The 26370-nt window shown below is 43.2% G+C and overlaps 1 protein-coding gene across 6 annotated transcripts in view; it reads right to left on the bottom strand.

The window, feature by feature from the left end:
• Nucleotides 1–26370, bottom strand: part of EML4 (EMAP like 4) — a 351241-nt gene that overhangs the window by 99817 nt on the left and 225054 nt on the right. For 4 of the 6 annotated variants that reach the window (XM_082252333.1, XM_082252331.1, XM_082252334.1 and 1 more), the window contains exons 3-4: nt 10026–10149; nt 4534–4698 (exon numbers count right to left, since the gene is read on the bottom strand). In XM_082252333.1, coding sequence (XP_082108459.1) covers nt 4534–4698; nt 10026–10149 — 289 coding nt within the window. The remainder of the gene's footprint in view (nt 1–4533; nt 4699–10025; nt 10150–26370) is intronic. The other 2 variants (XM_082252336.1, XM_082252335.1) reach the window with 1 other exon arrangement.

The following is a 26370-nucleotide window of genomic DNA, read 5'->3' as shown; positions in this document are numbered from 1 at the left end:
CAACCTGACAGAACTGGAGAGGATCTGCAAGGAGGAATGGCAGAGGACCCCCAAATCCAGGTGTGAAAGACTTGTTGCATCTTTCCCAAAAAGACTCCTGGCTGTATTAGATCAAAAGGGGACTTCTACTAAATACTGAGCAAAGGGTCTGAATACTTAGGACCATGTGATATTTTAGTTTTTCTTTTTTAATAAATCTGCAACAATGTTAACAATTCTGTGTTTTTCTGTCAGTATGGGGTGCTATGTGTACATTCATGAGGAAGAAGAATGAACTTAAATGATTTTAGCAAATGGCTGCAATATAACAAAGAGTGAAAAATTTAAGGGGGTCTGAATACTTTCCGTACCCACTATATATATATATATATATATATATATATATATATATATATATATATATATGATTATCTTCGTTCACATTTTTGTGTTGATTGCTGCTCCTGATTTGGGATCACTCCCCCACTGTTTTTTGCTTTTTGCTTTGTCACCATTTATTCCTTTTAGACAGACACTTAGTCCCCGTTCACACTAAGGCGACCTGTGAGGCGACCTGGTCACCTCACAGGTCGCCGTAGGCCGCCTTCCATAGGGAAGCTGCGGACCCGTTCTAATAGGAGCGACACAAGTCGCTCCGACTTAGAAAAAGGGTCCGAAGCTTCTTTGGGGCGACCAGGAGGCGACCGCCATAGACTTCAATGTTATGAAGTCCGTGCCGGCCGCTCGGAGGTCGCCCCTGGAAGTAGCGTCGCTCGTATGTGAACGGGGCCTTAAAGTGATTATAAAGGTTTGGTTATTTTTAAAAAATAATAAACATGTCAGTTACATGCTCTGTGCAATGGTTTTGCACGAAGCAGCCTCAATTCTCCTCTTCTGGGGTCCTCCACCAGCGCTCCTGCAATCGCTCCTCCCTGCCGAATGTCCCCATGGGAAGCCACTTCCTATGGGGTCACTCCTGCGTGCTCAATCTAGAGCCGGGCTGCTTGCGTCTATTCACACATACTCCGTCTGGCTCAGCCCCGCCCCCTGCTCTCTGCTGACAGGTTTTGATTTACAGCAGCTTGAGCCAATGGCTCCCCGCTACTCTCAGCTAAGCCTCTGAGACAGGGGAGAGGGTAGAAGAGCTGCTGCAGACATGCACAGCACTGGATCCATATCAGGTTCAGGTAAGTATTTATGAGGGGCTGGGGGCTGCGCTACCATTAAAAGGCTTTTTACCTTAATGCAGAGAACGCATTAAGGTAAAAAACCTTTTACCTCTGTAACCACTTTAAAATACACTATACTTCCCTCGTAAAAACACCAAGTATTCTAAAGCATGTCAATTTGTACAATAACTTTTCATTATTCTATCCGGAAACATTTTATTGGTATATCAACAGTAGCTTAATGTTCTGTAAAACGCCATTAAACCTGATTAAAGTCAGTGTAGCAAACTGGTTCTATTCCCGTTAATGTTTGTGAAGATAAATGTCGCATTGTATGGCTTTTTGGGTTACATTGCAAATCTGTTAATAGCTCCACTTTTAAACCATAAAACAATCTAAAGTTCCAGATTCCTCCTCTCAAGCGGAACATGACACTCTGCCAACATTTTATTGTGCCCTTTGTGTGTAACAGAAACATTTATGGCTTCAGCCTGACAAGCTTGAACAGGGCATTCTTAGCAGAGGAACACATGGTTGTAAGTGCACTTGAGAGTTATTGTAAAGATTCTCAGCATACTGCTCTAGCTAAGAGGCTCTTAATAGGACTGAGCCTGAGGACATGCTAGAGGAGATTGTTCAACACCGAGAACACGCTAGAGGAAATATCATAACCCTTACAACCCTATTACAAATCACCGCTCCCCCTTTTGAGATCTACCCCTCCAATCCCCTTAAAACTTACTGCCACTACATTTAATGCTACTCACCACGATATGTATTACCAAAGATCGTAGCAATAAATACCAAAGATCGTAGCAATAAATACATAAAGTAAAAAGAAAAAAGGGGGTGGACAGTGCAGAAAAATGTGAAAAACTAAATGTATCTAACAGATGCCAGTCTAATCAATATTTTTATCTCCGGAATGAGCTGTGGCTAATAATACATAAGTACTGTGTTATGGTGGAGTAGCTCTGGCAGTAAGGGTACTAATATTACCAAGCACCAGTTCTCATAGTGCACATTTGGTGGAAAAAAAACAAAAAAAAAAAAACAAACTATATCTAACCCATTTATTGTCACTTTCCCTATATCACAAGATATAGAGTCACATCTTCTCTTAGTGTTCTAGGTCAGGTCAAGTCTAACTAACCATCTAGGGCAGGAAAACACTGACTATATGCCATCAAGGCCAGAGGGCCACATAAAAGGACTAAAAAGCCACAGGCTAAGCACCATTCACAGGGCTGAATTGGTCTAGTTTTTTTTTAAGCAGTGTTTACTAAAGAGGGTCTTAAAGTGAAATTTCAGTTAAAAATGAAAATCTGTCCTTGGTGAGTACGTATAACTAAAAGTTTTATATTGTACATTATAACTGCGGATTGTCTGACTAGAAACAATAGTTCAATCTAGACCAGAGGTCTCCAAACTGTGGCCCTCGGGCTGGATGCAGCTCTTTGCTTGCATTTATCTGGCCCTTGGGGCACTATTCCCCCCACTGACCGGAATGGTGGGGCAACTATTCCTCCCACTGACCGGAATGGTGGGGCAACTATTCCTCCCACTGACCGCAACGATGGGGCACTATTCTTCCCACTGACCGCAACGGTGGGGCACTATTCTTCCTACTGACCGCAACGGTGGGGCACTATTCTTCCCACTGACCGCAACGGTGGGGCACTATTCTTCCCAACACCATCAAAGATGGGGCTTTCTTCCTCCTCTCACTGACCACAATTGTCTGGGGATTTGTGTACTCCTAACAAATACCAGGAAATTTTCTACTTCCATTAGTCATAGTCTGGCCCCCCTCAAGTCTGAAACACAGTAGACTGGCCCATTGTTTGGAAGCCCCTGATCTAGACAGTCTGCATTCCTCCTGAACTTTACCAACAACCATGTGCCAGTGTAACAAAATGTGGCTGCTCACAGGCTCTACCTGCAACCATTGTCGGTGTCTGTGTAAGTATCATGGTACTGCTCTGACTTGCCCGGCCACCACCTGTCCCCTCCCCTGCCCCACCAAGCCCAGCACAATCTGTGATGCCCTAGGTTTTCACATAAATGAGGATGCACAAGTGACCTCAAAAGTGTTCCAATAGGAATGTGCTTCAGCTTCTTCTAGCCTCTCTTTGGCTTTCCGGAGTGATGGAGAGGGTCCTTTCATATGGGGCAGACTATGGCTGCAATCTGCTTGCTCAGCAGGGAATCCGGCCGCTGATCCCCACTGAGCAGGCAGATGACAAGTCCGTGTCTGTCTTATGCAGAGTGGACACAGATACAGCCCGCTTTGCTCTATGGGCAGTGAGACGCAAACGGACTGCCTGTCCGTTTACATCAGGCTGCCATCCAATCTGATCCGCTAGAGGAAAGTAGAACAGATCCCCACCCATCTGTTTTTAACAGATCAAATTGGATGTAGGTAGATGTAAACATACATTTCCATTTACACCTGCCATTTCATAAAGGAGAATAGAGGTTCCGGTCAAATCTGGCTGAAAAACAGACGTTTCGGAACATTCATGTGAAAGGGGCCTAAAGAAACATCTTTTCCATATATCGATGGTGTAACTTATTGCACGGAGTTAACTGAAAGCAAGCCTTTCCTTTCACTTTGCCAGAAAAAGTTCATGCTTGTGGACATCTGCTCAGGTAATTTAGCCTCAATGTTGAGACACTCATTACCTCTCCCGTAGATAGCTTTCACCATTAGTCACACTTAAGGACAGGCTTTGGGAAAAAAAAAAAGCCGGATACTGTTAGTGCAAGATTGGTCCACCTTTATTCATTTATAAAGTGCTTATACCTACCATAACGCTTTACAGGAAACACTGAACTGTGTGCAAATGGCCAATTTTTCGGTCAGTTATATACACACACGGACCAGTTTACGTGGATGGAGACCAATCAGCAGGTTTTTCGAGAGCTCAGAGGACCCCGTAAACAACAATTGCTTCACCACTGCACATAAACAAGTGTGTGTGTATACAGATAGCTTAAATTAAAGTGGGGCAGGGGGTAGGTCAAAAAAAATTGGCACTAAAAAAAACTGCCCCTTTTACCCATGTCAAAATTTTGGGCTGTACAAGAAATGCATATTTCCATCTCTCCTCTAATATTTTTGCAAAAGCTGGAAAGCAAAGCCATTTAAGTCCTAAAAAGTTTGCAACATTTTTGTGTGCTGTTGCAATAGCGATCTCAGCCAGGCACTGTAAAGACACTGTATAGGCAATGCGGAGACACATTTGCTCTTGAACAGACAGTAGCAGCTCTCAGATAAAAGTGCTACTTGACACTGTGCCCCTCCCCAGTCTGGCACTGCGGATGACAACACAGACTAATCATTACAACTCTTGCCACTTGTACCCTCCTCAGTGATATAAACCTTTTGGTTGAAGCAGGGTTTCTGCTTTCTTGATTTTGCCTGTGTGTTTGGCTGGTCTGTGGGGAAGGTTGGGGAGAAGGAGATGCCTGATTTAATGGGCTCTGATCATTTGTATTTGATTCCTCTTTGACGCCTTGGGGTCTCTCTTTCTTTTTTTCTGTGCTACTGTAAAAATAAATGAGAACATCATAAACAAAAATGACAATGAAATATAAGGAGACATAAAAAAGAGGAAAAATAAACCAAAATAAATGGAAATGAAATAACAGAATGACACAATCACAAATAAATCATCTGTGGCAGCGGGGGGGCTTCTGTACATGAAGGAGAAATTAGGCTTCAGTGATATTTTTTTCCAAATAGTGGAGAAATCTCCCTAGAGGTGAGACAAACTGCCTTTAATTATAATTTATTCTAGCCATTAAAATAAATGAACACTTGAGCTCTAAACACGCCTAGCGCTTATGCATGTTTACATGAGTTTGTGACATTTTTCCTGCCGGAACGCTCCTCTCCTAAGGCAAATTTGTTTTTGTTTTTTGTTTTGGGGGGGGGGGGGGGGGGGGGGTAGGGGCGCCTGTAAACACCTACTGTATGTGTTAACCACTTAAGCCCCGGAAGATTTTACCCCCTTCCTGACCAGGGGGTATTTTGCAATTCGGCACTGCGCGACTTTAACGGACATTTGCGCGGTCGTGCGACGCTGTACCTAAACGAATTTGACGTCCTTTTTTTCCCACAAACAGAGCTTTCTTTTGGTGGTATTTGATCACCTGTGCAATTTTTTGATCATGCGCTATAAACAAAAAAAGAGCGTCAATTTTGCAAAAATATTTTTCACATTTTTTTTTTTTATAAGAAATTCCCCCCCAAAAAATGTAAAAATCTAAATTTAACATTTTAGGCCAAAAAGCGTATTTTGATTGGTTTGCGCAAAAGTTATTGCGTTTACTAACTAAGGGAAAGATTTTTGTAATTTTTGTTGTTTTTTTTTTTAATGCGTAGTGGCTGGACTGCGACATTGCGGGGGACAGATCGGACCCTTGACTGACATTTTTGACACTTTTGGGGTTACCAGTGACATTACTGCAGTAATCAGTGCTATACATATGCACTGTTACTGTAAAATGACAGTGGTAGTGAAGGGGTTAACTTTTTTTGAGAGGGAGGGGCTGTGTGTGTCCCTAGGGGCGTGATTCTAACTGTGATTGGCTGTGGCTTGAGGTGTAGGAACAGTGATCAATGGTCCTACATAGTAGAACCGTATGATCACTGTTCTTACACAGGGGAGAATGACAGGCGGCTTGTCTACATTAGCCGCCTGCCTTTCTCCCGCTGTCACGGACGATCGCGAGTGCCCGGCGGACATCGGGTCTGCCGGGCACACGCGCGGGGGGGGTCCGTGATCGAGCGTGAGCGCGCTCGCTCCCCAGAGCCTCACAGGCTAGTGACGTACCCATACGTCACTTTGCCTGTGAGGGGCTGACCGCTGCAGTATATGTACTTGCGGCGGTTGGCAAGTGGTTAATGGACACATAGGCTAACATAGAGGGGTGTTTAGAGGCAAAAAAAAAAAGTCAGACACCCTTAAAAGTGGAGTTTTTTTTCTAAGGGCTGGGAAGGGGGTAAAACCTCTAGGGTGATCAAAGGTTTAAATGTGTGCCTAACCAGTGTTTTGGTGTACTGTGTTAGATGCTTTTACTAGGGGAAGAAATGTAATTTTGTTCTCTGCTTTGCGGGGAAAGAAAATATTTTACTTCCCCGCTGACAGGACAGGGCTCTGTCCTGTGTAAATTAATGACGATCGCTGGGCGCCGGTGGTCCACAATTGCTGTGTTTAATTACAGAACAGACAGGTCCCCGGCAGCACACGTGAGCGCCCCCTACCCAGAAGTGTCAGATTAGGTACCTGATCTGGTGCAGTCGACCTGTCTTGCAGCCATATATCTGTGTTCTCTGGTCGGCAAGCAGTTAAAAGGTTTAATAAAGGACACAGACTTGTTTACTTTCTCTTTGCTTTTCAACTAACAGTCCTGAAGAAATACATTGTGGGATATAAAGAGAACCTTTAAAAGGCAAAGTTCACCCTTTTTCTCTCTCTCTAAATTCCAGCTTCCCTATATACCAATATATTATTAAACACTTCCCTGCTGTGCATTTTTGCACAAGCGATTTTGCTGCAATTTGCGTTTTGCATCTTTTTGTGGGTTTTTTTTTTTTTTTGCCAATTTGTTTGGCAGAATAAAAACGCAAATTGCAGTAAAATCAAAGCAAAAACGTACTACATGGTTTTCTGCAGCTTCTCCATTCAAATCTACAGCTGTGGCCAAAAGTTTTGAGATTGGCAAATATAGTTTTCACAAAGTCTGCTGCTTCAGTTTTTATGATGGAAATTTGCATATACTCCAGCATGTTCTGAAGAGTGATCAGATGTATTGCAATTGCAAAGTCCCTCTTTGGCAAAAAAAAAAAAAAAACGTAATCCCATAAACATTTCCACTGCATTTGTGAAGACGACTTCAGGGCACCCAAAAAAATCCAGCAAGCTCCAGGACCGTCTCTGACAGTTTATTCAGCTGTGGGATCGGGGCACCACCAGTGCAAAGCTTGCTCAGGAATGGCAGCAGACAGGTGTAAGTGTGTCTGCACGCACAGTGAGGAGAAGACTATTGCAGCATGGCCACTTCTCTCCAGGAAAAACATCAGGGACAGACTAATATTCTGTAAAAAATACAGGGATTGGACTGCTGAGCAACTGTGGTAAAGTCATTTTCTCTGATGAATTCCCTTTCCGATTGTTTTGGGACATCCAGAAAAAACCTTGTCCGGAGAAGAAAAGGTGAGCTGTACCATCAGTCCTGTGTCATGCCAACTGTAATGCATCCTGAGACCATTCATGTGTGGGGGTTGCTTCTCAGCCAAGGAAGTGGGCTCACTCAAATTTTTGCCTAAGATCACAGCCATGAATAAAGAATGGTACAAAAACATCCTCCGAGAGTTACTTCTGCCAACTATCCAAGAACAGTTTGGAGATGAACAATGCCTTTTCCAGTATGATGGAGCACCTTGCCATAAGGCAAAAGTGATAACTAAGTGGCTTGGGGTACAAAACATTGACATTTTGAGTCAATGGCCTGGAAACTCCCCAGACCTAAATCCCATTGAAAACTTGTGCTCAATCTTCAAGAGGCGGGTGAACAAAAAAAACTCCACAAATTCTGACGAAATCCAAGCACTGATTATACAAGAATGGGCTGCCATCAGTCAGGATGTGGCCCAGAAGTTGATTGACAGCATGCCAAGGCGAACTGCAGAAGTCTTGAAAAAAAAATGGCCAACACTGCAAAAATGTACTCTTTGCATAACCTTAATGTAATTGTCAATAAACACCTTTGACACATATGAAATACTTGTACAGGAGTTATTCCTCAGTATACCATAGTAACCTCTGACAAAAAGATAAAAAAACCACGGAAGCAGCAGACTTTGTGAAAATTATTATTTCTGTCATTCTCAAAACTTTTGGTCATGGCTGTACTGAACCAAAAAAAAAAAAAAAGCACTGTTTTGCGTTTAAGAGTCCCTGACCCTTTCCCAAAAACATAGTGGCTGAAAAAAAGCATAGATGTGTGTCCCATAGGAAACCATGGTAAATACACTCGTAAAAAGCACCAAAAATGCATAGGAGTGAACCAAGCCTTACTCTATCCACAATGAAAGAAAAAAAAAAAAGAAAGTTTTTGCCTATAGTTCTACTTAAAATAGAGAGAACTTCATGACATACTACGGCCTGAGTTTTACAAGTAGAATGCAAAATGCCGGCCGGAGTTCGGAGTGACACTGCACAGTATATTTTAGATTGAATAGTCGTATCCTTGCTATAAATAGGCAATCTGAACATAATTTTACATACCACGATTTTCCTGATTAACCAGAAAGCACTCGTCTATGTACTTTTTTGGAGGATCGACCCTTTTTTACTAGTATTATCGGATTTTGGTATGAAGCCTCAACCTTTAGAGCCAAATCCCTGCCACTGCTTCACTATCCAATGAGAAAACCTACAGGGGCGGTCCCCATTACAGATTAGGATTGTAGATGGTGCTTACTTCTAAGAGTGGAAGTTAGCTCCTAAGCTCTTAAGTAAGACGTTTTTAGAAACCAAGAACCTCGATCAGAGGGGCCAACATAAGAGGGTTGTTCTGGTTAATACATATAATTACAGGACTTTTAGTTATAAAAGCCACATTAGGAAGTCAGCATGGTCTGTGGCACAATGAATGAAAAACAAAGTGAGAAAGGGAGATGATGAAAAACAGGTAAATTTCAATCTTTATGTGCCCTAAGAAGGTCTGAAGAAAGTTGGCACACATTTGTCCTGCTTGCCATTTTCACAGAGAGTAAAACTGAAAAAGAGAATCCCAAATGTTGTGTTTTTCACCAGAACAAGGAATAAAGGAGAACTCTTACAAGGAGGACAGTTCTGGTAACAAACAGGAAATCCCTCACTTTGGAGTTAATTTCTCACACTTACTATTTTGGCTACAGGATAGGAAGTAAAGGGAAATCTCCCCAAAGGGAAACAAACAGATGGGGAAAAAAATGACAGGAGTTATAAACCTTCCTCACTTTATCCAATCATGAAAAAAGTTTTGCCTTTAGTTCCACCTTAATCATTGTTGCGGTTTCTCTATTGGGGTAACGGATTTCCAGGACTTTAAATTTCAAACAGGGAGTACAGGCATACCCCACTTTTAAGTACACAATGGGACCAGAGCATGTATGTAAAATGAAAATGTACTTAAAGTGAAGCAATACCTTTTTTAATTTCTCAATGCATGTAAATACACTAGCTCCGTAGGAAATATTGGTCAGCTTGACATGGCACTGCTCCCAAACCATTAGTGACAAGGACACCAAGCTTGGGAAGCATGTTAAGGGGATCCAGGACTTTGACATGGTAGATTACCTAGGCAAGGTGGCTGGCCAAATAGGATATGTTTTAATCCTGGTCCCCACTCGGTGCTTCCTAAGTTTGGTATCCCTGTCACTTATGGTTTGGGAGCAGTGCCATGTCAAGCTGACCGAGATTTCCCATAGACGCCAATGTTAAAAAACGGTAGTAGTGCCATGCCAAGCTGACTAGGCTGTGTCCGTACTCGCGAGTGTACGTAAAGTGAGTGTACTTAAAACGGGGTATGCCTGTATAACACTTCTCTTTAAACGAGCTTTGAGCATTGATACAAGCGCCTGTATCAATTGCACCAGACTTCAAAGGGTAGATTTCTATACTTGCAGCAATTTTTAAGGGACGAAACATGAGGAAATCAGTATGTATGAACAGTTAAGCTAAAGAAATATATTATTTTGCCCAGACACACATTTCAACAATAACATTTTACATTTTTTTTGTTTTGTGGCCTTAAAGTAAACCACTCCATTAAAACCTTCAGCATCTCTGGTTTTTCATTTTTCAGAGTGATGGTAAATACCTTTTAGCAGCTGATGCCAATGTATCTTTTCTAGCAATAGATCCAGTATGGGTTGGTTTTCTGGTTCCAGCTCCTCCATTGGTAATACAAGACATAGAAAGGGCTTCACGTAGTGCTGGAGGACCTGGGCAAGAAAAAAATATGCAATTAAGTATTTGGTATGATAACAAACCTGTTTAGATCCATTTTCAAAAGCAGAGTTCAGAAATGAAAGTATACAACTTTACTCATTGCTGGTTTCATTTACCAGGGCATGGAGCTGTAGGCCTTTGTTCAACCTCCCTTACTGCTTTTCAGCATAATTACAAATCCTGCATGACACCAACCAAGTTGTTCCCAAGGGTTCCCAAAAATTAACTGACTACTGAAGTAGGCTGAATAAGGGTTCCAGGAGGTGGAAGTTTCAGAGTTCCTCGGCTTCTCACCTTCAACAGCTGACTGGTGGAGGCTCAAAATGGAGGGGGGGGGGGGGGGGACGACAAACCTTCCCCTCGAATAAGAGGAAAGCTTCTTTAACTATTTTACCCGCAGATATGCTTGCTTTTATAAAGCGAATCCAGGACTTACAGCTTTCTTATAACAAAATTATAGTAAGGCTTTTCTTTTTTCCTATTTTAATAGGAGTATGTTAGGACTCGTGCACACAAATGCCTCCACTGCCTTGTTGCTATGCATGTACTTATGTACGTATTGTGTTTAGATGTGTATGAGCATAAACTCAATCTATTGGCTAGAATGGTCATTTATTCTAGCCACTAGAATAAATTCACATGCGTGTACAGGCATAAACTATGCTGGAAAACTACTCACTGGTTTGGGGAATTTTTTTTATGCTCCTGATAGCAGCTCTAAGTGCCGGTTTCCAATAGTGCGACTTGCTGTGCGACTTGACACATGTCAAGTCGCACAGCAAGTCAAAAGCCATTGATATCAATTCTGCCCGTTTCCACTGCCGCGACTTCAGTTGCGGCGACTTCAAAAGTAGTTCGTGCACTACTTTTGAGACCGGCTTCAGTGCGAATTACCTCTATAATGAGGGACAAGTTGCACTGAAAGCCGCAGTTTACTTTCACTACGAAGTTGCGCTAGAAGTAGAACGACTTCGTAGCCGCGGCAGTGGAAACGGAGCCTAAAATATGCTTGTAAAGGACACAATGCACATTAGATAACCTAGAAGGGATTTCAGAGGTATATATAAAAAAAAAAAAAACTTCAGACACCCCAAGCAGCAGCATTTTTTCTACGCATGAGCCCTTAACCTAAATCAAGTCAGAAATTAGCAAACAGCGATCCTACAGCGCCAGAGTAGAACAAGCCTTTAATTTTTTTTTTTTTTTTTTTTAATCTCTTTTTATTAAATTTTTTACAACCATCAAATCCTACAAAAGTGAAAAACCATCGCAATATCAAAATCCATATTCTATAATAAAAAATAAAAAAAAGAAGAAAGAAGAAGAAGGAGAAAAAAAAAAAAAAAGGAGAGAAAAAAGAAAAAACCATATAGATATAATTTCTGAACATCCTAGCATAGGCTGGTCCATTTAAATAATAAATATACATATTAGAATTGAGGTTACTACCAAAAACCATTCTCATTTATGTCTTGGAATATTAGCACATCACCCTAATATATGTAGATAGATATAGGGCCTAATTATAAACCGAAGATAATTTTATTTAAAATGGTATGATAGCAATAATCAGTCCTGCAGGGCATCTATTTTTAATTTACCCAAGGTCTGTGCTGCTTCTGCCTTTAAGTACCAATCCGTATGTCTAAAGGGCTTCATAAAATATTGAATATCCTCGTTCGTAAGTTCCTGCTCCTGTAGGACTGTATCCATGCGTTCCTTGTACATTAGCGACCTAAGTTCTTTATTAAGCCTTTAATTTTTAACTGGCTAAGCAACACAAACACCATGAGGGCTCTGTAATCATCACAGCTATTCTCCAATGCACTGAATGAGAGACAATGTAACAGTTCAATATCTAAGAGACGCGACAGAAGTGAGTTAAAATCTCAAAGTACAAGAAACCCTCTCTTAGTTGTCACCCACACAAATATCCCCAGATTTTTCCCTCTATTCCAGTGGCAACTTAAAATTTAGGATTCTCCCTAATTTTCAAACCTCCAAAATATGGCCACTAAGACAAATCGAGCGTAAATCTACTAATCTTCCTTGCTGCACCCCCACCCCAAAAAAATGTAAAAAAATAAATAAAATGTGGCTCCAAATAAGTGTTTTTTACGGACCCCTTTAAGAATCTGATGAAAACTACGGACCCCCTCCCCAAAAGTATTTACATAAACACAACTTTACATGCAATGAATATATGTTCTTTCGTTTACTGAAATTTGATTTCCTCAAATAACACAAAGTTTGAATAAAGTAAACAATCCTAACCTAGTATATTTCATGAAAAAAGTAATGGACATCAATTACAAAAATAAATACAATCATCTTGTGCAAATGAAACAAAAGTTTCAATTCTGCTCAAATCTTCTACTACTAGAAAGAGGAGAATTAGCACTTGCTATTATGGAGTGGCAAAAGATGGTGGCTGTGCAGAGAACAACGATACAAATGGGAGATGATAAACATGGGCCAACGAGTTAAGATACACTTTGCGGCTGGCGCTATAAGCAGTGGCAGGGTGCATGTTCTTTCATTTCTATCAGCAGAAAACCATTGACTGGAACAAGGGAGGGGGGGTCTGTAAAGTAATTTTTTTTTTTTAATCTAATCCTAACAGACACCACACCCCTCCGATACCCATCCATTAACCACTTAGAGGTCCATGGACCCAAGGTGAGGAACCCCTGCTCTAGATAGTCTTCCTAATGTATTAACCTGTGCTGTGGATAATTAAATCATTAAATAGCTTCTCACCCACAGCACATTTGTAAGCAGTCTTTGATCTGTCACAACAACCCCTCTACAAACACACCTTTGGGCAACTGCAAATAAAAAACACCTTGGCCTGTGAATGTAAGATGTGTGTGGTTTAGAAAGCCCAATGATTTTCACATGAGGCAGACAACCTGAAATGACAGTTTTCTTCTAACAGGTAAACAGCAAACCTGCAAATGTCACAATGTCGGCAGTCTGAGAAATGCCCGCTTTATCTTTCTGGCTTAGCCCAACCACCAGATATGAAATGACTGCTATACAAGACCGGTTGTTTGGTGACCAGGAGGAGAGCCAAAACTGTCAGAAATCAAAGTAGTAAACACATCTTCCACGCTTAATGGATTTAACTACTGTTTTACAAGGGTCCTTTCATTTCAGGATAAAAAGCTATATGGTCACAGCATTTAGATACAGCTTTTGTAATAAACAAAAGCTTTGCAATAAAGTAGAATTAGAGACATTGCTTTTTGTTTTTCTTTTGAATAGTAAAAAGAGGCTGAAAATGCTGTCTGTGTCTCCACCGAGGATTTCCCTCACTTTCCATCATGTTGCCAGAGCTGCAGGGAAATCCTTATATTCCATCAGGGACACAGACAGCAGTATATTGCAGTATATTGCTAATTGCCTTTCTCTTTCCAGCTGGAGAGATGTAGTGAGAAAGGACAGTGTACATCTGCAGGGAGAAGGTATTCACACAACAGTAGATACCTGTGGCAGGCGGCAATCAGCAAAGTTGCAGAGTTTGAAGACATGGGCCAGGCCCCTTTCACATGCGCATAATTTGTTTAGTCCTGTTTCTGCTAAGGCTCCTTTCAGACGGGCTGACCGATAGGGTCTGCCTGTCAGTTTTTTAAGGCGGACCTGATCGACCCCTCCATTTTCCTCTATGGAGTGTCAGATGTAAACAGACATACAATCCAATAAAAACAGATGGATGGGGATCTGTTCCCCATCCATCTAGAGCAGGGGTGTCAAACTCAATTTCATCGCGGGCCGCATCAGCATTATGGTTGCCCCCAAAGGGCCAGTTTTATCTGTAGGATCAGATGTCCAGAGACCCCTTACATGAGATGTCAAGAGCCCCCCACCTTGAGAAGTCAAGAGTCACCCACCCTTTCTTACATCACAATGCACCCCTTACAGACCAGTGGAGGCAATGGAAAGGTGGTGTTGTGGCTGCACAGTGTGGTGCAGGAACTGTAGGAGGAGTTCTTCCCTCCTCTCTGCTGCAGGCTGCTGAATAGGGGGGGGGGGGGGGCAGATCAAAGACGAGCCTTTCTGCAGCTGCACAGAGGAGTGCAGGATCTGGCATAGGAGTTCTGTTCTGGCTGCTGCTGACTACAGAGACAAGGTGGGGGCAGAGACAAGGGGGGTGCTGCAGCTGCAGGAGAGGTGCGAGGGCCACATGACATGGCCTGGGGGGCCGCATTCAGCCCGCGGGCCTTGTGTTTGACACCTGTAATCTAGAGCAGTGGTCCTCAACCCTGGCCTACAGGGCCCACTAACAGACCAGATTTTAGGTATTACCTTGGGGAGATGCAGACTAGAGTACTGCAATAAGTGAGCAGCAAATGATATCACCTGGGATGTATTTCAGTTATCTTGAAAATCTGGCCTGTTAGTGGGCCCTGTAGGCCAGGGTTGAGGACCACTGATCTAGAGGATCAGATCAGATGGCAGTCAGGTGTAAACAGACAGTCAGGTTTAAACAGACAGGCGGACTGTTTATATCTGACCTCCCAGAGAGGAGAGCGGACTGTGTCCTACCCACATAAGTGGGGCAGACAAGGACCAGCCATCCGCTGCTCAGTAAGGATCAGTGGACAGATTCCCCATTGAGATGGCGAAGACCGCCCCATGTGGAAGGGGCCTAAGAATAAAGGATTCAGTTTACATCAGTTAAAATCCATCTCCTGTTTAAATAAATTTTTCACCCAATTTTGTGTACGCTTCTGTTTTTTTTAAAAATGAGACAATAATACAGAATGTTCTGTTTATAAATGGACCTAAACAGATGCGTACAAAAACATGATGTAAATGGGCGACATACATTTTTCATCCATTTACCCATAAGGAATGCATTGCTGTCCATTTTTCATCCATCAAAAGATGGAACGCCCGTGTGAAAGGGCGACTTTTTTACACCATCGGCTTCGTTTAGTTTGGACCCTCTAATTACGGCTACTTTTAGATGCTATGTCGACAGGGCTTTTGTTACCTTCAGATTTGCTTTTGTATTCCTATACCACTCTGTGAGAATGTAAAAACCCACTTGAAGCAGGTCAAGAGGAGGTAAATTGCAGGTCAAATGCATCTGTGAATATATTCTAAACTCAAAAGCAAGTCAAACTGATGTCATCGACCTAAGCCTAAAGCCAATCGACACAGACCCTTAAAGTGATTGCAAAGTCTGTCTTTTTTTTTTTTTTTAAACAACATGTTATACTTATGTGCCCTGTGAAATGATTTTACACAGGGCAGCGCAGGACCTCCTCTTCTCAGGGCGCTCTGCGCTGCTTCTAGCCCCTCCCTCCTGTCGAGTACCCCCACAGCAAGCAGCTTGCTATGGGGGCACCTGAGCCGAGCTGCAGCTCCGTGTGTCCTTTCTGACATGTAGCTGCCGTTCGGCCCTGCCCCCTCTCTCCTGATTGGCTGATGTTGTTTGACAACTGTGGGAGCCAATGGCACTGCTGCTGTGTCTCCGCCAATCAGGCGGGAGAGTATCGGACGGCCAAGGGACTCGTGGACATTGCTAGACTGAGACGGGGCTCAGGTAAGTATTAGGGGGTGCTGGGGAGGATGCTGCACACAGAAGTTGTTTTATTTTCATGCATAGAATGCTTGAAAATAAAAATACTTCTGACTTTACAACCCCTTTAAGACAAAAAGTACAGAAAAATATACAAGCAACTAGCATTTTCTGAAAGAGTAACCCTGATATTTCTCTCAAGTCAATTATTACAGCAGCACCAAATATTAGCAACAAAATACTGCTTGGAACAGATTTTTCTTAAGCAGTTTACCAAAACATAACTCTGTAGGTTCTGTTTTAATTAGGAGTTTAGTTTATTTGATAAAATATTTACACACTTATCAAATGGAGTGAATAAATTCCATAGAAAAAAAACAGAAAGCAGGTGAGCCCTTATATTCTTATTAGCAAAAGTGTGGCAAATGCAGATGGTGATACAACAATGCTAAAGACGTGTATTAGCTAAGGTAAGCAACAAATGAGTGCTGAGGATATGTCAGGGGGCAATATGTGCAGGAGAGGCCATGGGTAGGACATGGGGCAGACTGGAGGGTATGATAGCAGGCAGTATATGCAGGAAAGGCGTGCCATGTGTCATTGGGCCATATGTAAAGGAGAGGAGTTTTGAGGATATCTCAGGGGGCAGAATGTACAACCCCAATGTAAAATCTACAGAAAGACAATGCAATGATTTGAAAATCTCAAACCCATATTTTATTCACAATAGAAAACAGAAAACATTAAATGTTTAAACTGAGAAAATGTAACATAGCAGGAAAAAAAATAAAGTAATTTTGAAATTGATGGCAACAACGGGTGTCAAAAAAGTTGGGACAGGGCAACACAAAGGTGGCAATGTAAGTGGTACTTTCGAAGAGCTGGAACATTTTGCAACTGATTAGGTTAAACAGCAAAAGGTCAGTAACAGGACTGGGTAAAAAGACAGCATCTGAGTCAGAGTCTCTCAGAAGTAAAGATGGGACATGGTTCACCAAAGACTTTAAATATATCATCATCTACAGTACATAATAACATCAAAAGATTCCAAGAACTTGGCAAAATCTGTGTGCAAGGGTCAAGGCCAAAACGCAATATTTGATGCCCGTAATCTTTGGGCCCTCAGACGGCACTGCATTAAAAACAGGCATGATTCTGTGATGGACATCACTGCATGGGTTCAGGAAACTTCCAAAAATCACTGTGTGCACACACAGTTTGCCGTGCCATCCAAAAATGCAAGGTGAAGCTCTATAATAGAAAGAAGAAGCCATATTTGAACATAATCCAGAAATGCCGCCATCTTCTCTGAACCAAAGTTCATTTAAAATGGTCTGTTGCAAAGTGGAAAACTGTTCTGTGGTCAGACAAATCAATTCTGATATTCATTTTGGCAGCCATGGGCCTCGCATCCTCCGGACTAAAGAGTAGAGGGAACTTCTGGCTTCTCAGCACTCAGTTCAAATGTCCGCATCTCTGATGGTATGAGGGTGCATTTATGCATATGGAATAGGCAGCTTGCATATCAGGAAAGAAACCATCTATGCTAAAAGATATAATAAGATTTTCGTACTTACCGTAAAATCCCTTTCTCTGAGTTCGACGGACACAGCGCTCCATAAATCATAACTACTGGGTTCTATTGCCTTCTCCAGGAGTAGGACTAGGCAAAACAAAAAACACACCTGGCTACGCCTATGGGCCGCCCTCAGCTCGTATAAAATCCCCCCACCCCCTCTCTCTGTTCTAGGTAATCAATTTAGTAGCAGTATTAAGGCCCGTACACACGATACGAAAATCGTAAAGGGAAATTTCGTCCAAAGTATAGTGCTTTCGACAGCCGATTACGGATTTTCGGACGACAAAAACTGGATGTGCAGGCTATAAAATTTTTATTATACGTCAACACAATGTCTGATTTTCGTTTAATTAGTATAGTTTTCATCTGAAAAAAATCTGAAGAGCAAGACTAGGCATGCTCAGAGATGAAAGAACACATACAAAACAATCCAACACATGACATCACTTCCGAAGTTGAATTCTGTCGTACAGGAAAATTCGTATGAAAATAACCTCTTCACTTTCCACATCAGACTAGCATGCCACAAAAAATGGACGACAGATCGTTCGATAATCTGATCGTGTGTACAGGGCTTTAGAAGTATCAGAACTCCATAGAGGGGTGGGTACTGTGTCCGTCAAACTCAGAGAAATGGATTTTACGGTAAGTACAAAATTCCCATTATCTCTTTCGTTCATCGACTGACACAGTGCTCCATATATCATAACTACTGGGACGTCCAAAAGCAGTGCCAAAAGGAAAATGAGGGGTGGAGAAAATAAACAGGACACAGGAGCCTTAACCAGGACCAGGTCACAGGAACCCCGACTGAAAAATAAAGGTTTAAAGACAAAACCCCCCTAAGGAGGAAACAGCCCCTCAAACAAACTGTGGCCAAAAGAAGCATCAGCAGATGCCAAAGTATCTACCTTATTGAATTTTGTGAAGGTATGCACGGACGACCAAGTGGACGCCTTACAAACTTGCAATATTGAAGTCTGATGACAGAAGGCCCAAGGAGCACATATCTACCTCTCGGAGCATGTTCTGTTGAAAAATAACAGACTTACTGGCCAGATCACAAGATGAAAAAAAGAAAGTAAACAAGAAAACAAATGTAGCAGCCAATCTAAGAAGCGTACCTGGTCAGTGTTATCGGAGGGGGGGGGGCAGTGTGATAGGAGGGGGGGGGGGGTCGGTGTGATGGGAGGGGCCAGTGCGTCTGGAAGGTGAGGCAGTGTGACAGGCGGGAGGGGGGAATGTTATTGGCGGGGGGCAGGCAGTGTGATGGAGGGGGGGCAGTGGAGGGCAGCGTAACAGGAGGGGGTAGTATGGAGGGACAGCATGATGAGAAGGGGGCAGTGGAGGGCAGTACGGGGGGGGGCAGTGTGACGGAAGTATAAGGGGCAGTGTAACAGGAGGGGGCAGTATGGGGGGGGGGGCAAAATGATGGGAGGGAATCAGTAGAGGGCAGCATGGGGGACAGCATGATGGGAGGGGGGCAGTATGGGGGGACAGTTTGCCAGAAGGGGGCAGTATGGGGGGGCAGCCCGATGGGAGGGGGACATCGTGATGGGAGGGGGGCAGCGTGACAGGAGGTAGACAGTGTGATGGGAGGAAAGTAGTGGAGGGCAGTATGGGAGGACAGTGTGTTAGGAGGGAACAGCGTGATAGGAGGGGACAGTGGAGGGCAGTATGGGCGACAGCATAACAAGAGGGACAGTATGGAAGGGGGGGAGCAGAGTCACAGTAAGACACCTGGAACACTATAATCACTGGGCAGTGTATTCATTTAAACTCTGCTGCTGCAGAGATTGTGTTTGTGTCTTACCAGGCGGGAGCAGCCTTGGGGCAGGAAGCATTTCTCCTACTGTGCCCAGCAGCAGGAACAGCCTTGAGACAAGAAGCGGGAGCTGACGCCAGAGGTTGGGGGGGGGGGGGGGGAGCTGGGAGGCATTCCTTGGTATGGATGGCTACTTGTCAACATTGTGGATACAGCTAGCACCAGGCTGGATAGGATGGCCGGTGGGGGCAGGATATGGAAGAACCGATACTGCTCCTGCAGCCACTGAAAGCCCTGCAGGAGCCAGGAGGTGAACGGAGGAGATCGGTTCTCCTATATGCCGCCTCACTGGCCGTCCTATCCAGCCTGCTGCTAGCTGTATCCACAAAGGTGACAAGTAGTCATCCATACCTAGGACCGCCTCCCATCTCCCCCCCCTTGACTCAGGTGTAGACAAACGTGACAGGGGAGCTGCACGGTCCTCCTGCAGCACGGGGCCAGGTCGCGATTGCGACCCCTATAGTTACGCCCCGCCGAAACCTAATGGCAGTTAGTCTGCCATTGTCTAGCCTGTAGAGGTCTGTGCGTCCCTCCATGGATATGCCTCCCCGGACCATCGCTGACCCACCACCAAATCTGTCATGCTGAACGGTGTTACAGGCAGCATAACATTCTCCATGGCTTCTCCAGACCCTTTCATGTCTGTCACGTGCTCAAGGTGAACCTGCCAATTCTGGTGTTCAAGGTCGCGGCCTTAGGCCACCCTCAAGAAGTCTTCTAAATGTTTAGTCAGACATTCATACCAGTGGCCTGCTGGAGGTCATTTTGTAGGGCTCTGGCACTGCTCATAGTGTTCTTCCTTGCACAAAGGGAAACAAGGGGAGTTGGGACTTTAAATGAGGTTACAAAAACTTTTGTATCTCCATCCCTAATATTAATATGAGGAAAGGGGGGTTTTTTTGGGACTTTAAATGAGGCGTGTGATAAACTGGCCATTGACTATACAAAAAATAAAATATGAGGTATATATATGTGCATACCCATCCAAACAAAAACATGAGTAGGTACACATGTATATTGATTTATTGTGTATGCACAGGTAGTAACATCGTAGACACAGTAGATGACATACAATAATCCCAATGACCAGAGCATATAAATAAAAAATATATATATATACAATTACATGTTCAAATGGAGTATAAAAACAACATGAAATAAAGTGTAACAAGATAGTACATAATCCACAGAAATGGCATCAGAATTTCTCTACGCATTTCGTGTTGTGTAACACTTCCTCAGGAGCTGGTGCAAATGATTAACTATAAAAAAGAGAATATCATGAAGTAATGCATATAGTAGTATACATGCCCATTGAAAAAGGTATTAATTGTATAGGGTTGCTTACAATGAAATGAAGCTGTTGCCTCAAGGGACTCGCCAAGGAAGGACCCATGTATACCATCAGACCCGGGAGCTGAGGGAGCAATACCAGGCATGCATAGGGGGCGAACCATAGAAGTACAGTGACAGAATCTTGATAGTAGGAAGAATGGTAGACATCTCAAACATCCGATATAATATCTAGGATTGGGTTAAATCTATATATAATAATAATTTGTATATTAAATTGTAATAGTAGTATAGTAACCAAATATTGAGTAGAACAGATTGGGGAGTACCAAGATAGGAAAAATAACCCGAGTGACAGACCCAACATAGAGTATCCCCATAGTGTGTACATGCTGAAAGTGTCAGAAAAACGTGCAAGTAGAGCATTGAATGAGGTGAAATGATAGTGAAGATGAAATGAGTGAAGAGCATCACAAATGACCCAGGGTGAAAATTGTGAACCGAGGTGGTTGAAAAGAGAAGATAAAGTGAATTGTAGTGATAGTGAGACCAGCGTGGGGAAACAGACCCCTGTTACAAAGAATAAAGAGACATGAAAATTAAGAGTGTAAGGTAAAGGGAAAAAGATCCGAAGTATTACCGATTGTAGCTAAGTGCCTTCAATAAATAGTCAAATGAAGAAGTGAAGAGTTGTTGCACCCAGACACACACCGGGAGGGCTCCCAGCGTCACGCTACCATTCCAGAGTGGAGACACCGGCGACCGCCAGCTGGATGCTGAGCGGAAGTCGGCGCCTCGTGGGGGAATGTAGATGGTATGTCGGCGTGCCGGTCTGACGGCCAGAACAGTGGCGTCTTAAACCAACACGGAAGGGGCGTGGCGCCGATGCGCCGCGGCCAGACCCGCCCCCACCCCCGCATCACAAGGATGAAGGAGGAATGGGAGGGAGGCAGGAGCGCATCACAGCTCCCGGGACAGACAGGAAAAGGAGAAGCAACCAATCACACGCCTCATTTAAAGTCCCAAAAAACCCCCCCTTTTCTCATATTAATATTAGGGATGGAGATACAAAAGTTTTTGTAACCTCATTTAAAGTCCCGACTCCCCTTGTTTTCCTTCTAATTATCAGGGATGGAGACGTGCGGTTCTCTGGACCATCCCCTGTACAAGTGCAAACGTTTGTTACATTCAGGGGGCTGACACTGTGGACCATTGGGGTCGGTTAACTACTAACCCTGTACCAGTACAAACGTTTTTGTCACGTTCAGGGGGCATGGCCCTATTTATATGGGGGTCGGCAACCATAACTACTATTTTTTATTACTATTGCAATCTATACAATCTGTATACTACCATAATACTGATAGAGGTCTCGTTCAGGGCATATTGTTGCTTTTTCCCTTGGGACTTGCCAATTGGTTGCTTCTCCTTTTCCTGTCTGTCCCGGGAGCTGCGATGCGCTCCTGCCTCCCTCCCCTTCCTCCTTCATCCTTGTGATGCGGGGGTGGAGGCGGGTCTGGCCGCGGCGCATCGGTGCCACGCCCCTTCCGTGTTGGTTTAAGACGCCACTGTTCTGGCCGTCAGACCGGCACACCGACATACCATCTACATTCCCCCACGAGGCGCCGACTTCCGCTCAGCATCCAGCTGGCGGTCGCCGGTGTCTCCACTCTGGAATGGTAGCGTGACGCTGGGAGCCCTCCCGGTGTGTGTCTGGGTGCAACAACTCTTCACTTCTTCATTTGACTATTTATTGAAGGCACTTAGCTACAAATCGGTAATACTTCGGATCTTTTTCTTCTTACCTTACACTCTTAATTTTCATATGTCTCTTTATTCTTTGTAACAGGGGTCTGTTTCCCCACGCTGGTCTCACTATCACTACAATTCACTTTATCTTATCTTTTCAACCACCTCGGTTCACAATTTTCACCCTGGGTCATTTGTGATGCTCTTCACTCATTTCATCTTCACTATCATTTCACATCATTCAATGCTCTACTTGCACGTTTTTCTGACACTTTCAGCATGTACACACTATGGGGATACTCTATGTTGGGTCTGTCACTCGGGTTCTTTTTCCTATCTTGGTACTCACCAATCGGTTCTACTCAATATTTGGTTACTATACTACTATTACAATTTAATATACAAATTATTATTATATATAGATTTAACCCAATCCTAGATATTATATCGGATGTTTATTGAGATGTCTACCATTCTTCCTACTACCAAGATTCTGTCACTGTACTTCTATGGTTCGCCCCCTATGCATGCCTGGTATTGCTCCCTCAGCTCAGATGGTATACAGGGGTCCTTCCTTGGCGAGTCCCTTGAGGCAACAGCTTCATTTCATTGTAAGCAACCCTATACAATTAATACCTTTTTCAATGGGCATGTATACTACTATATGCATTACTTCATGATATTCTCTTTTTTATAGTTAATCATTTGCACCAGCTCCTGAGAAAGTGTTACACAACACGAAACGCGTAGAGCAATTATGATGCCATTTCTGTGGATTATGTACTATCTTGTTACACTTTATTTCATGTTGTTTTTATACTCCATTTGAACATGTAATTGTATATATTTTTTATATGCTCTGGTCATTGGGATTATTGTATGTCATCTACTGTCTCTACGATGTTACTACCTGTGCATACACAATAAATCAATATACATGTGTACCTACTCATGTTTTTGTTTGGATGGGTATGCACATATATATACACCTCATATTTTATTTTTTGTATAGTCAATGGCCAGTTTATCACATGCCTCATTTAAAGTCACAAAAAAAAAACCCTTTTCTTCCTTGCACAAAGGAGCAGATACTGGTCCTACTGATGGGTTGAGAACCTTCTACAGGCCCAGTCCAGCTCTCCTAGAGCAACTGCCTGTCTCCTGGAATCTCCTCTATGCTTTTGAGTTTTGAGACTATGCTGGGAGATGCAGCAAACCTTCTGGCAATGGCACTTATTGATGTGCAATCCTGGAGGAGTTGGACTGCCTCTGCAACCTCTATAGGGTCCAGGTATTGCCTCATGCTACCAGCAATGACACAGACTATCCAAATGCAAAACTAGTTAAAGACAGTCAGAAAACATGCGTAGGAAAAAGAAAAAAAAAAAGTCAGTGGCCTCCACCTGTAAAATCATTCCCGTTTTGGAGGTCGCCTCATTGTTGCCCATCTCGTGCACCTGTTAGTTTCAGCTGCTTTGGTGTTAATGAAATTCAACTCCCTCTGCTACTTACTGACCAGATCAATATTCCAGGAGTTTACTTGACTTGAGGCTGCACTCTGATTAAAAAGCGTTCCTTTAATTTTTTTGAGCAGTGTGTTGTTTACACAGCTTCCCAACTTTTTTGGAATTGGAGTTGTACAGGAGAGAAGTGCTGCAGTTATGACAGGGGCAGTATGTACAGGACAGGAGTGCTGAATTTATGACAGGTGGAAATATGTAGATTAGAGTGTGGAGAGTATGACAGGAGGCAGTATGAGCATGAGAGGACTACAGAAGGTATGACAGGTGGCAATATGTGGAAGAAACGAGTGGAAGGTAGGATAGGGGGCAGCATGTGCAGGAGAAGAGTATGGAGAGTGGGATAGCAGGCAGTATGTGAAGAAAAAGTGCTGAGGGCATGACAGGGGGCCGTGTTTATAGTAGAGAAGTGCTGCGGTTATGACAGGGGACAGAGTATGTACAGGAGAGGAGTGTAAATGGTATGAAAGAGGGCAGTAAATGAAAGAGAGGAGTATGAAGTGGTTTAAAAAGCAGGCAATATGTGCAGGAAAGGCATGCCTAAAGCATTTCTAAAGGAATATTTTTTTTTTTTTTTCAATAAACATGTCCTATTTACCTGCTCTGTGCAAGGATTTTGCACAGAGCAGCCCCGATCCTCTTCATGGGTCGCCTGCCGATGCTCTGGGGCCTTCCCCCTTGCCGAGTGCTCCCATAGCAAGCCGCTTGTTATGGGTGTCGTCCTGCACGCGCGCTCACTCCCGAGCTGGCTCTCTGTGTCCATAAGACACAGCCCCCGCACCCCGATCCTGCCTCACTGGCTGAGATTGATAGCAATGGAGAACCCAGGAGATCCTAGGCTCTGATGAACATCACTGGATCCAGATTGGGATTAGGTAAGTATTAGGTGGGGCTGAGGGGGGGAGACACAATGAAGGGGTTTTTTTTACTTCATCATCGAATGCATGAAGGTAAAAAACCTTCAGCCTTTAAAAGTGCTACTAAAGTCTTATATATATATATATATATATATATATATATATACACATATACCATGTCAAACTTACCTGCCCTGTGAAGTGGTTTTGCACAAAGCAGCCTGGACCCTTCTCATCTTGAGTCCTTCTCTGGCTCTCCTAGCCCCTTCATCCTGCTGAGTGCCCCCTCAGCAAGCAGCTCGCTATGGGGTTAGCAGAGCCACTGCTGTGCGTGTCCATTCAGACACAGAGCTGCGGCCTGGCCCGCCCCCTCTCCCTTCTCATTGGCTTATTGACTTTGATTGACAGCAGCATAAGCCAATGGAGCCTGCCGTAGTCTCAGCCAATGAGGAGGGACCGGACAGCCGAGCCTCTTGCACAACATCACTGGATCGAGATTGGCTCAGGCAAGTGTTAGGGGGGCTGAGTGGGGCTGCTGCACACAGAAAGCTTTTATCTTATTGCATGGAATGCATTAAGATAAAAAAACCTTATTTTTAGAACCATTTTAAGGTAGAATGATTATATAGGAGTATGTTTAGGATGAATGCAGCCCTTATATACATATTTAGCTTTTTTGGGAACAAAAACCGCATTCGGCATTGTCCTTCCACAACCTCACAGCTAGGCACGATGGCAAACATAAACATGTCACTTTTGTTTCCTGACGGCCATCAGGAAGAGATACTGTGTCTCTGCTTCTCACTAATGGTTTAATGGAGGATATTTTGAGTCAGAGTGACATCCTTTACTGAAATACGTCTTTAGAAAATGTGTGAAAGTACTGTTACCATTTCCCATCCAGACATTTGTAGTCCAAAGGGAATAAAGCCACTGAGGAAGAGGAAGCTTAGACTGAACAAACATAGGTCCATGCAGGAAACCAATTACAGCCATCACCTTATACAATAAAGATTTAATTCTGTTGCACAGGCTGAAGAATGTATTTCAGCTATTCGTAAAATTGAAAGAAGGAAAACAGATGTGTGAGAGCTGCTTTATCTGTATAATTTGGGGACCAGAAACCCCATGCTTTTTCTTTTGGCACATTTTAAAGAAGTTCATTCACCCAAAGCCCATATTACCAATATTTTATATCTTTAACGCCAGTTCACATCTGAATCACATTGTAACACGTGGATTAGAACCAGCTCAGTCCCATGTAATTTGATTTTGCAGCCCAATCGTTTGAAATGTAAATCACAATAGAACGCAGAAAACGAGTGCATGCACTACTTTTAAAAACACACGGTATCATGAGATTAGGTGCCCACAAATGCATTGCATTTGCAATCTACGTTTAGGGTGCCATTAAAATTACATAGGCACCCGCATGCAGATCGCAAGGACAGTGCGTGTGAATGCGGTGCAGGAAACGCACAATTCCTGCACTGCATTCTGGTGTGAACTGGCCCAAAATCTAAACGGTCTTGCTCCCATAACAAGTATATAATGCAAAAAAAAAAAGTGCTAAAAAATAAGTTTCTTCAAAATCAGCACCCCAATGCAAACCACATTAAAGAAATGAATCACAACTTTTCATATGCACAATCTGCAAAACTGTCAAGTGTATGTAAGAATTATTTTTGAACCCACCCTGCCCCCCCTTCTCCATCCTAATTTTTTGCCCATGCATGAGAATAGAGGATTTGAATTAGACTGGTCATGCCACTAAAGTCTAAGGTAAGCCATAGATAATTTGATTTTCTTTCCTGCAATCATGGGTTAAGTGTGGATGGGAGAATCCCTACCGCAGTGCTAT

This window comes from Pelophylax lessonae (genome assembly GCF_965119305.1).
Source record: "Pelophylax lessonae genome assembly, chromosome: 3".
In the NCBI taxonomy this organism is placed as follows: domain Eukaryota; kingdom Metazoa; phylum Chordata; class Amphibia; order Anura; family Ranidae; genus Pelophylax; species Pelophylax lessonae.
This window is presented reverse-complemented; position numbering and strand designations above follow the sequence as displayed.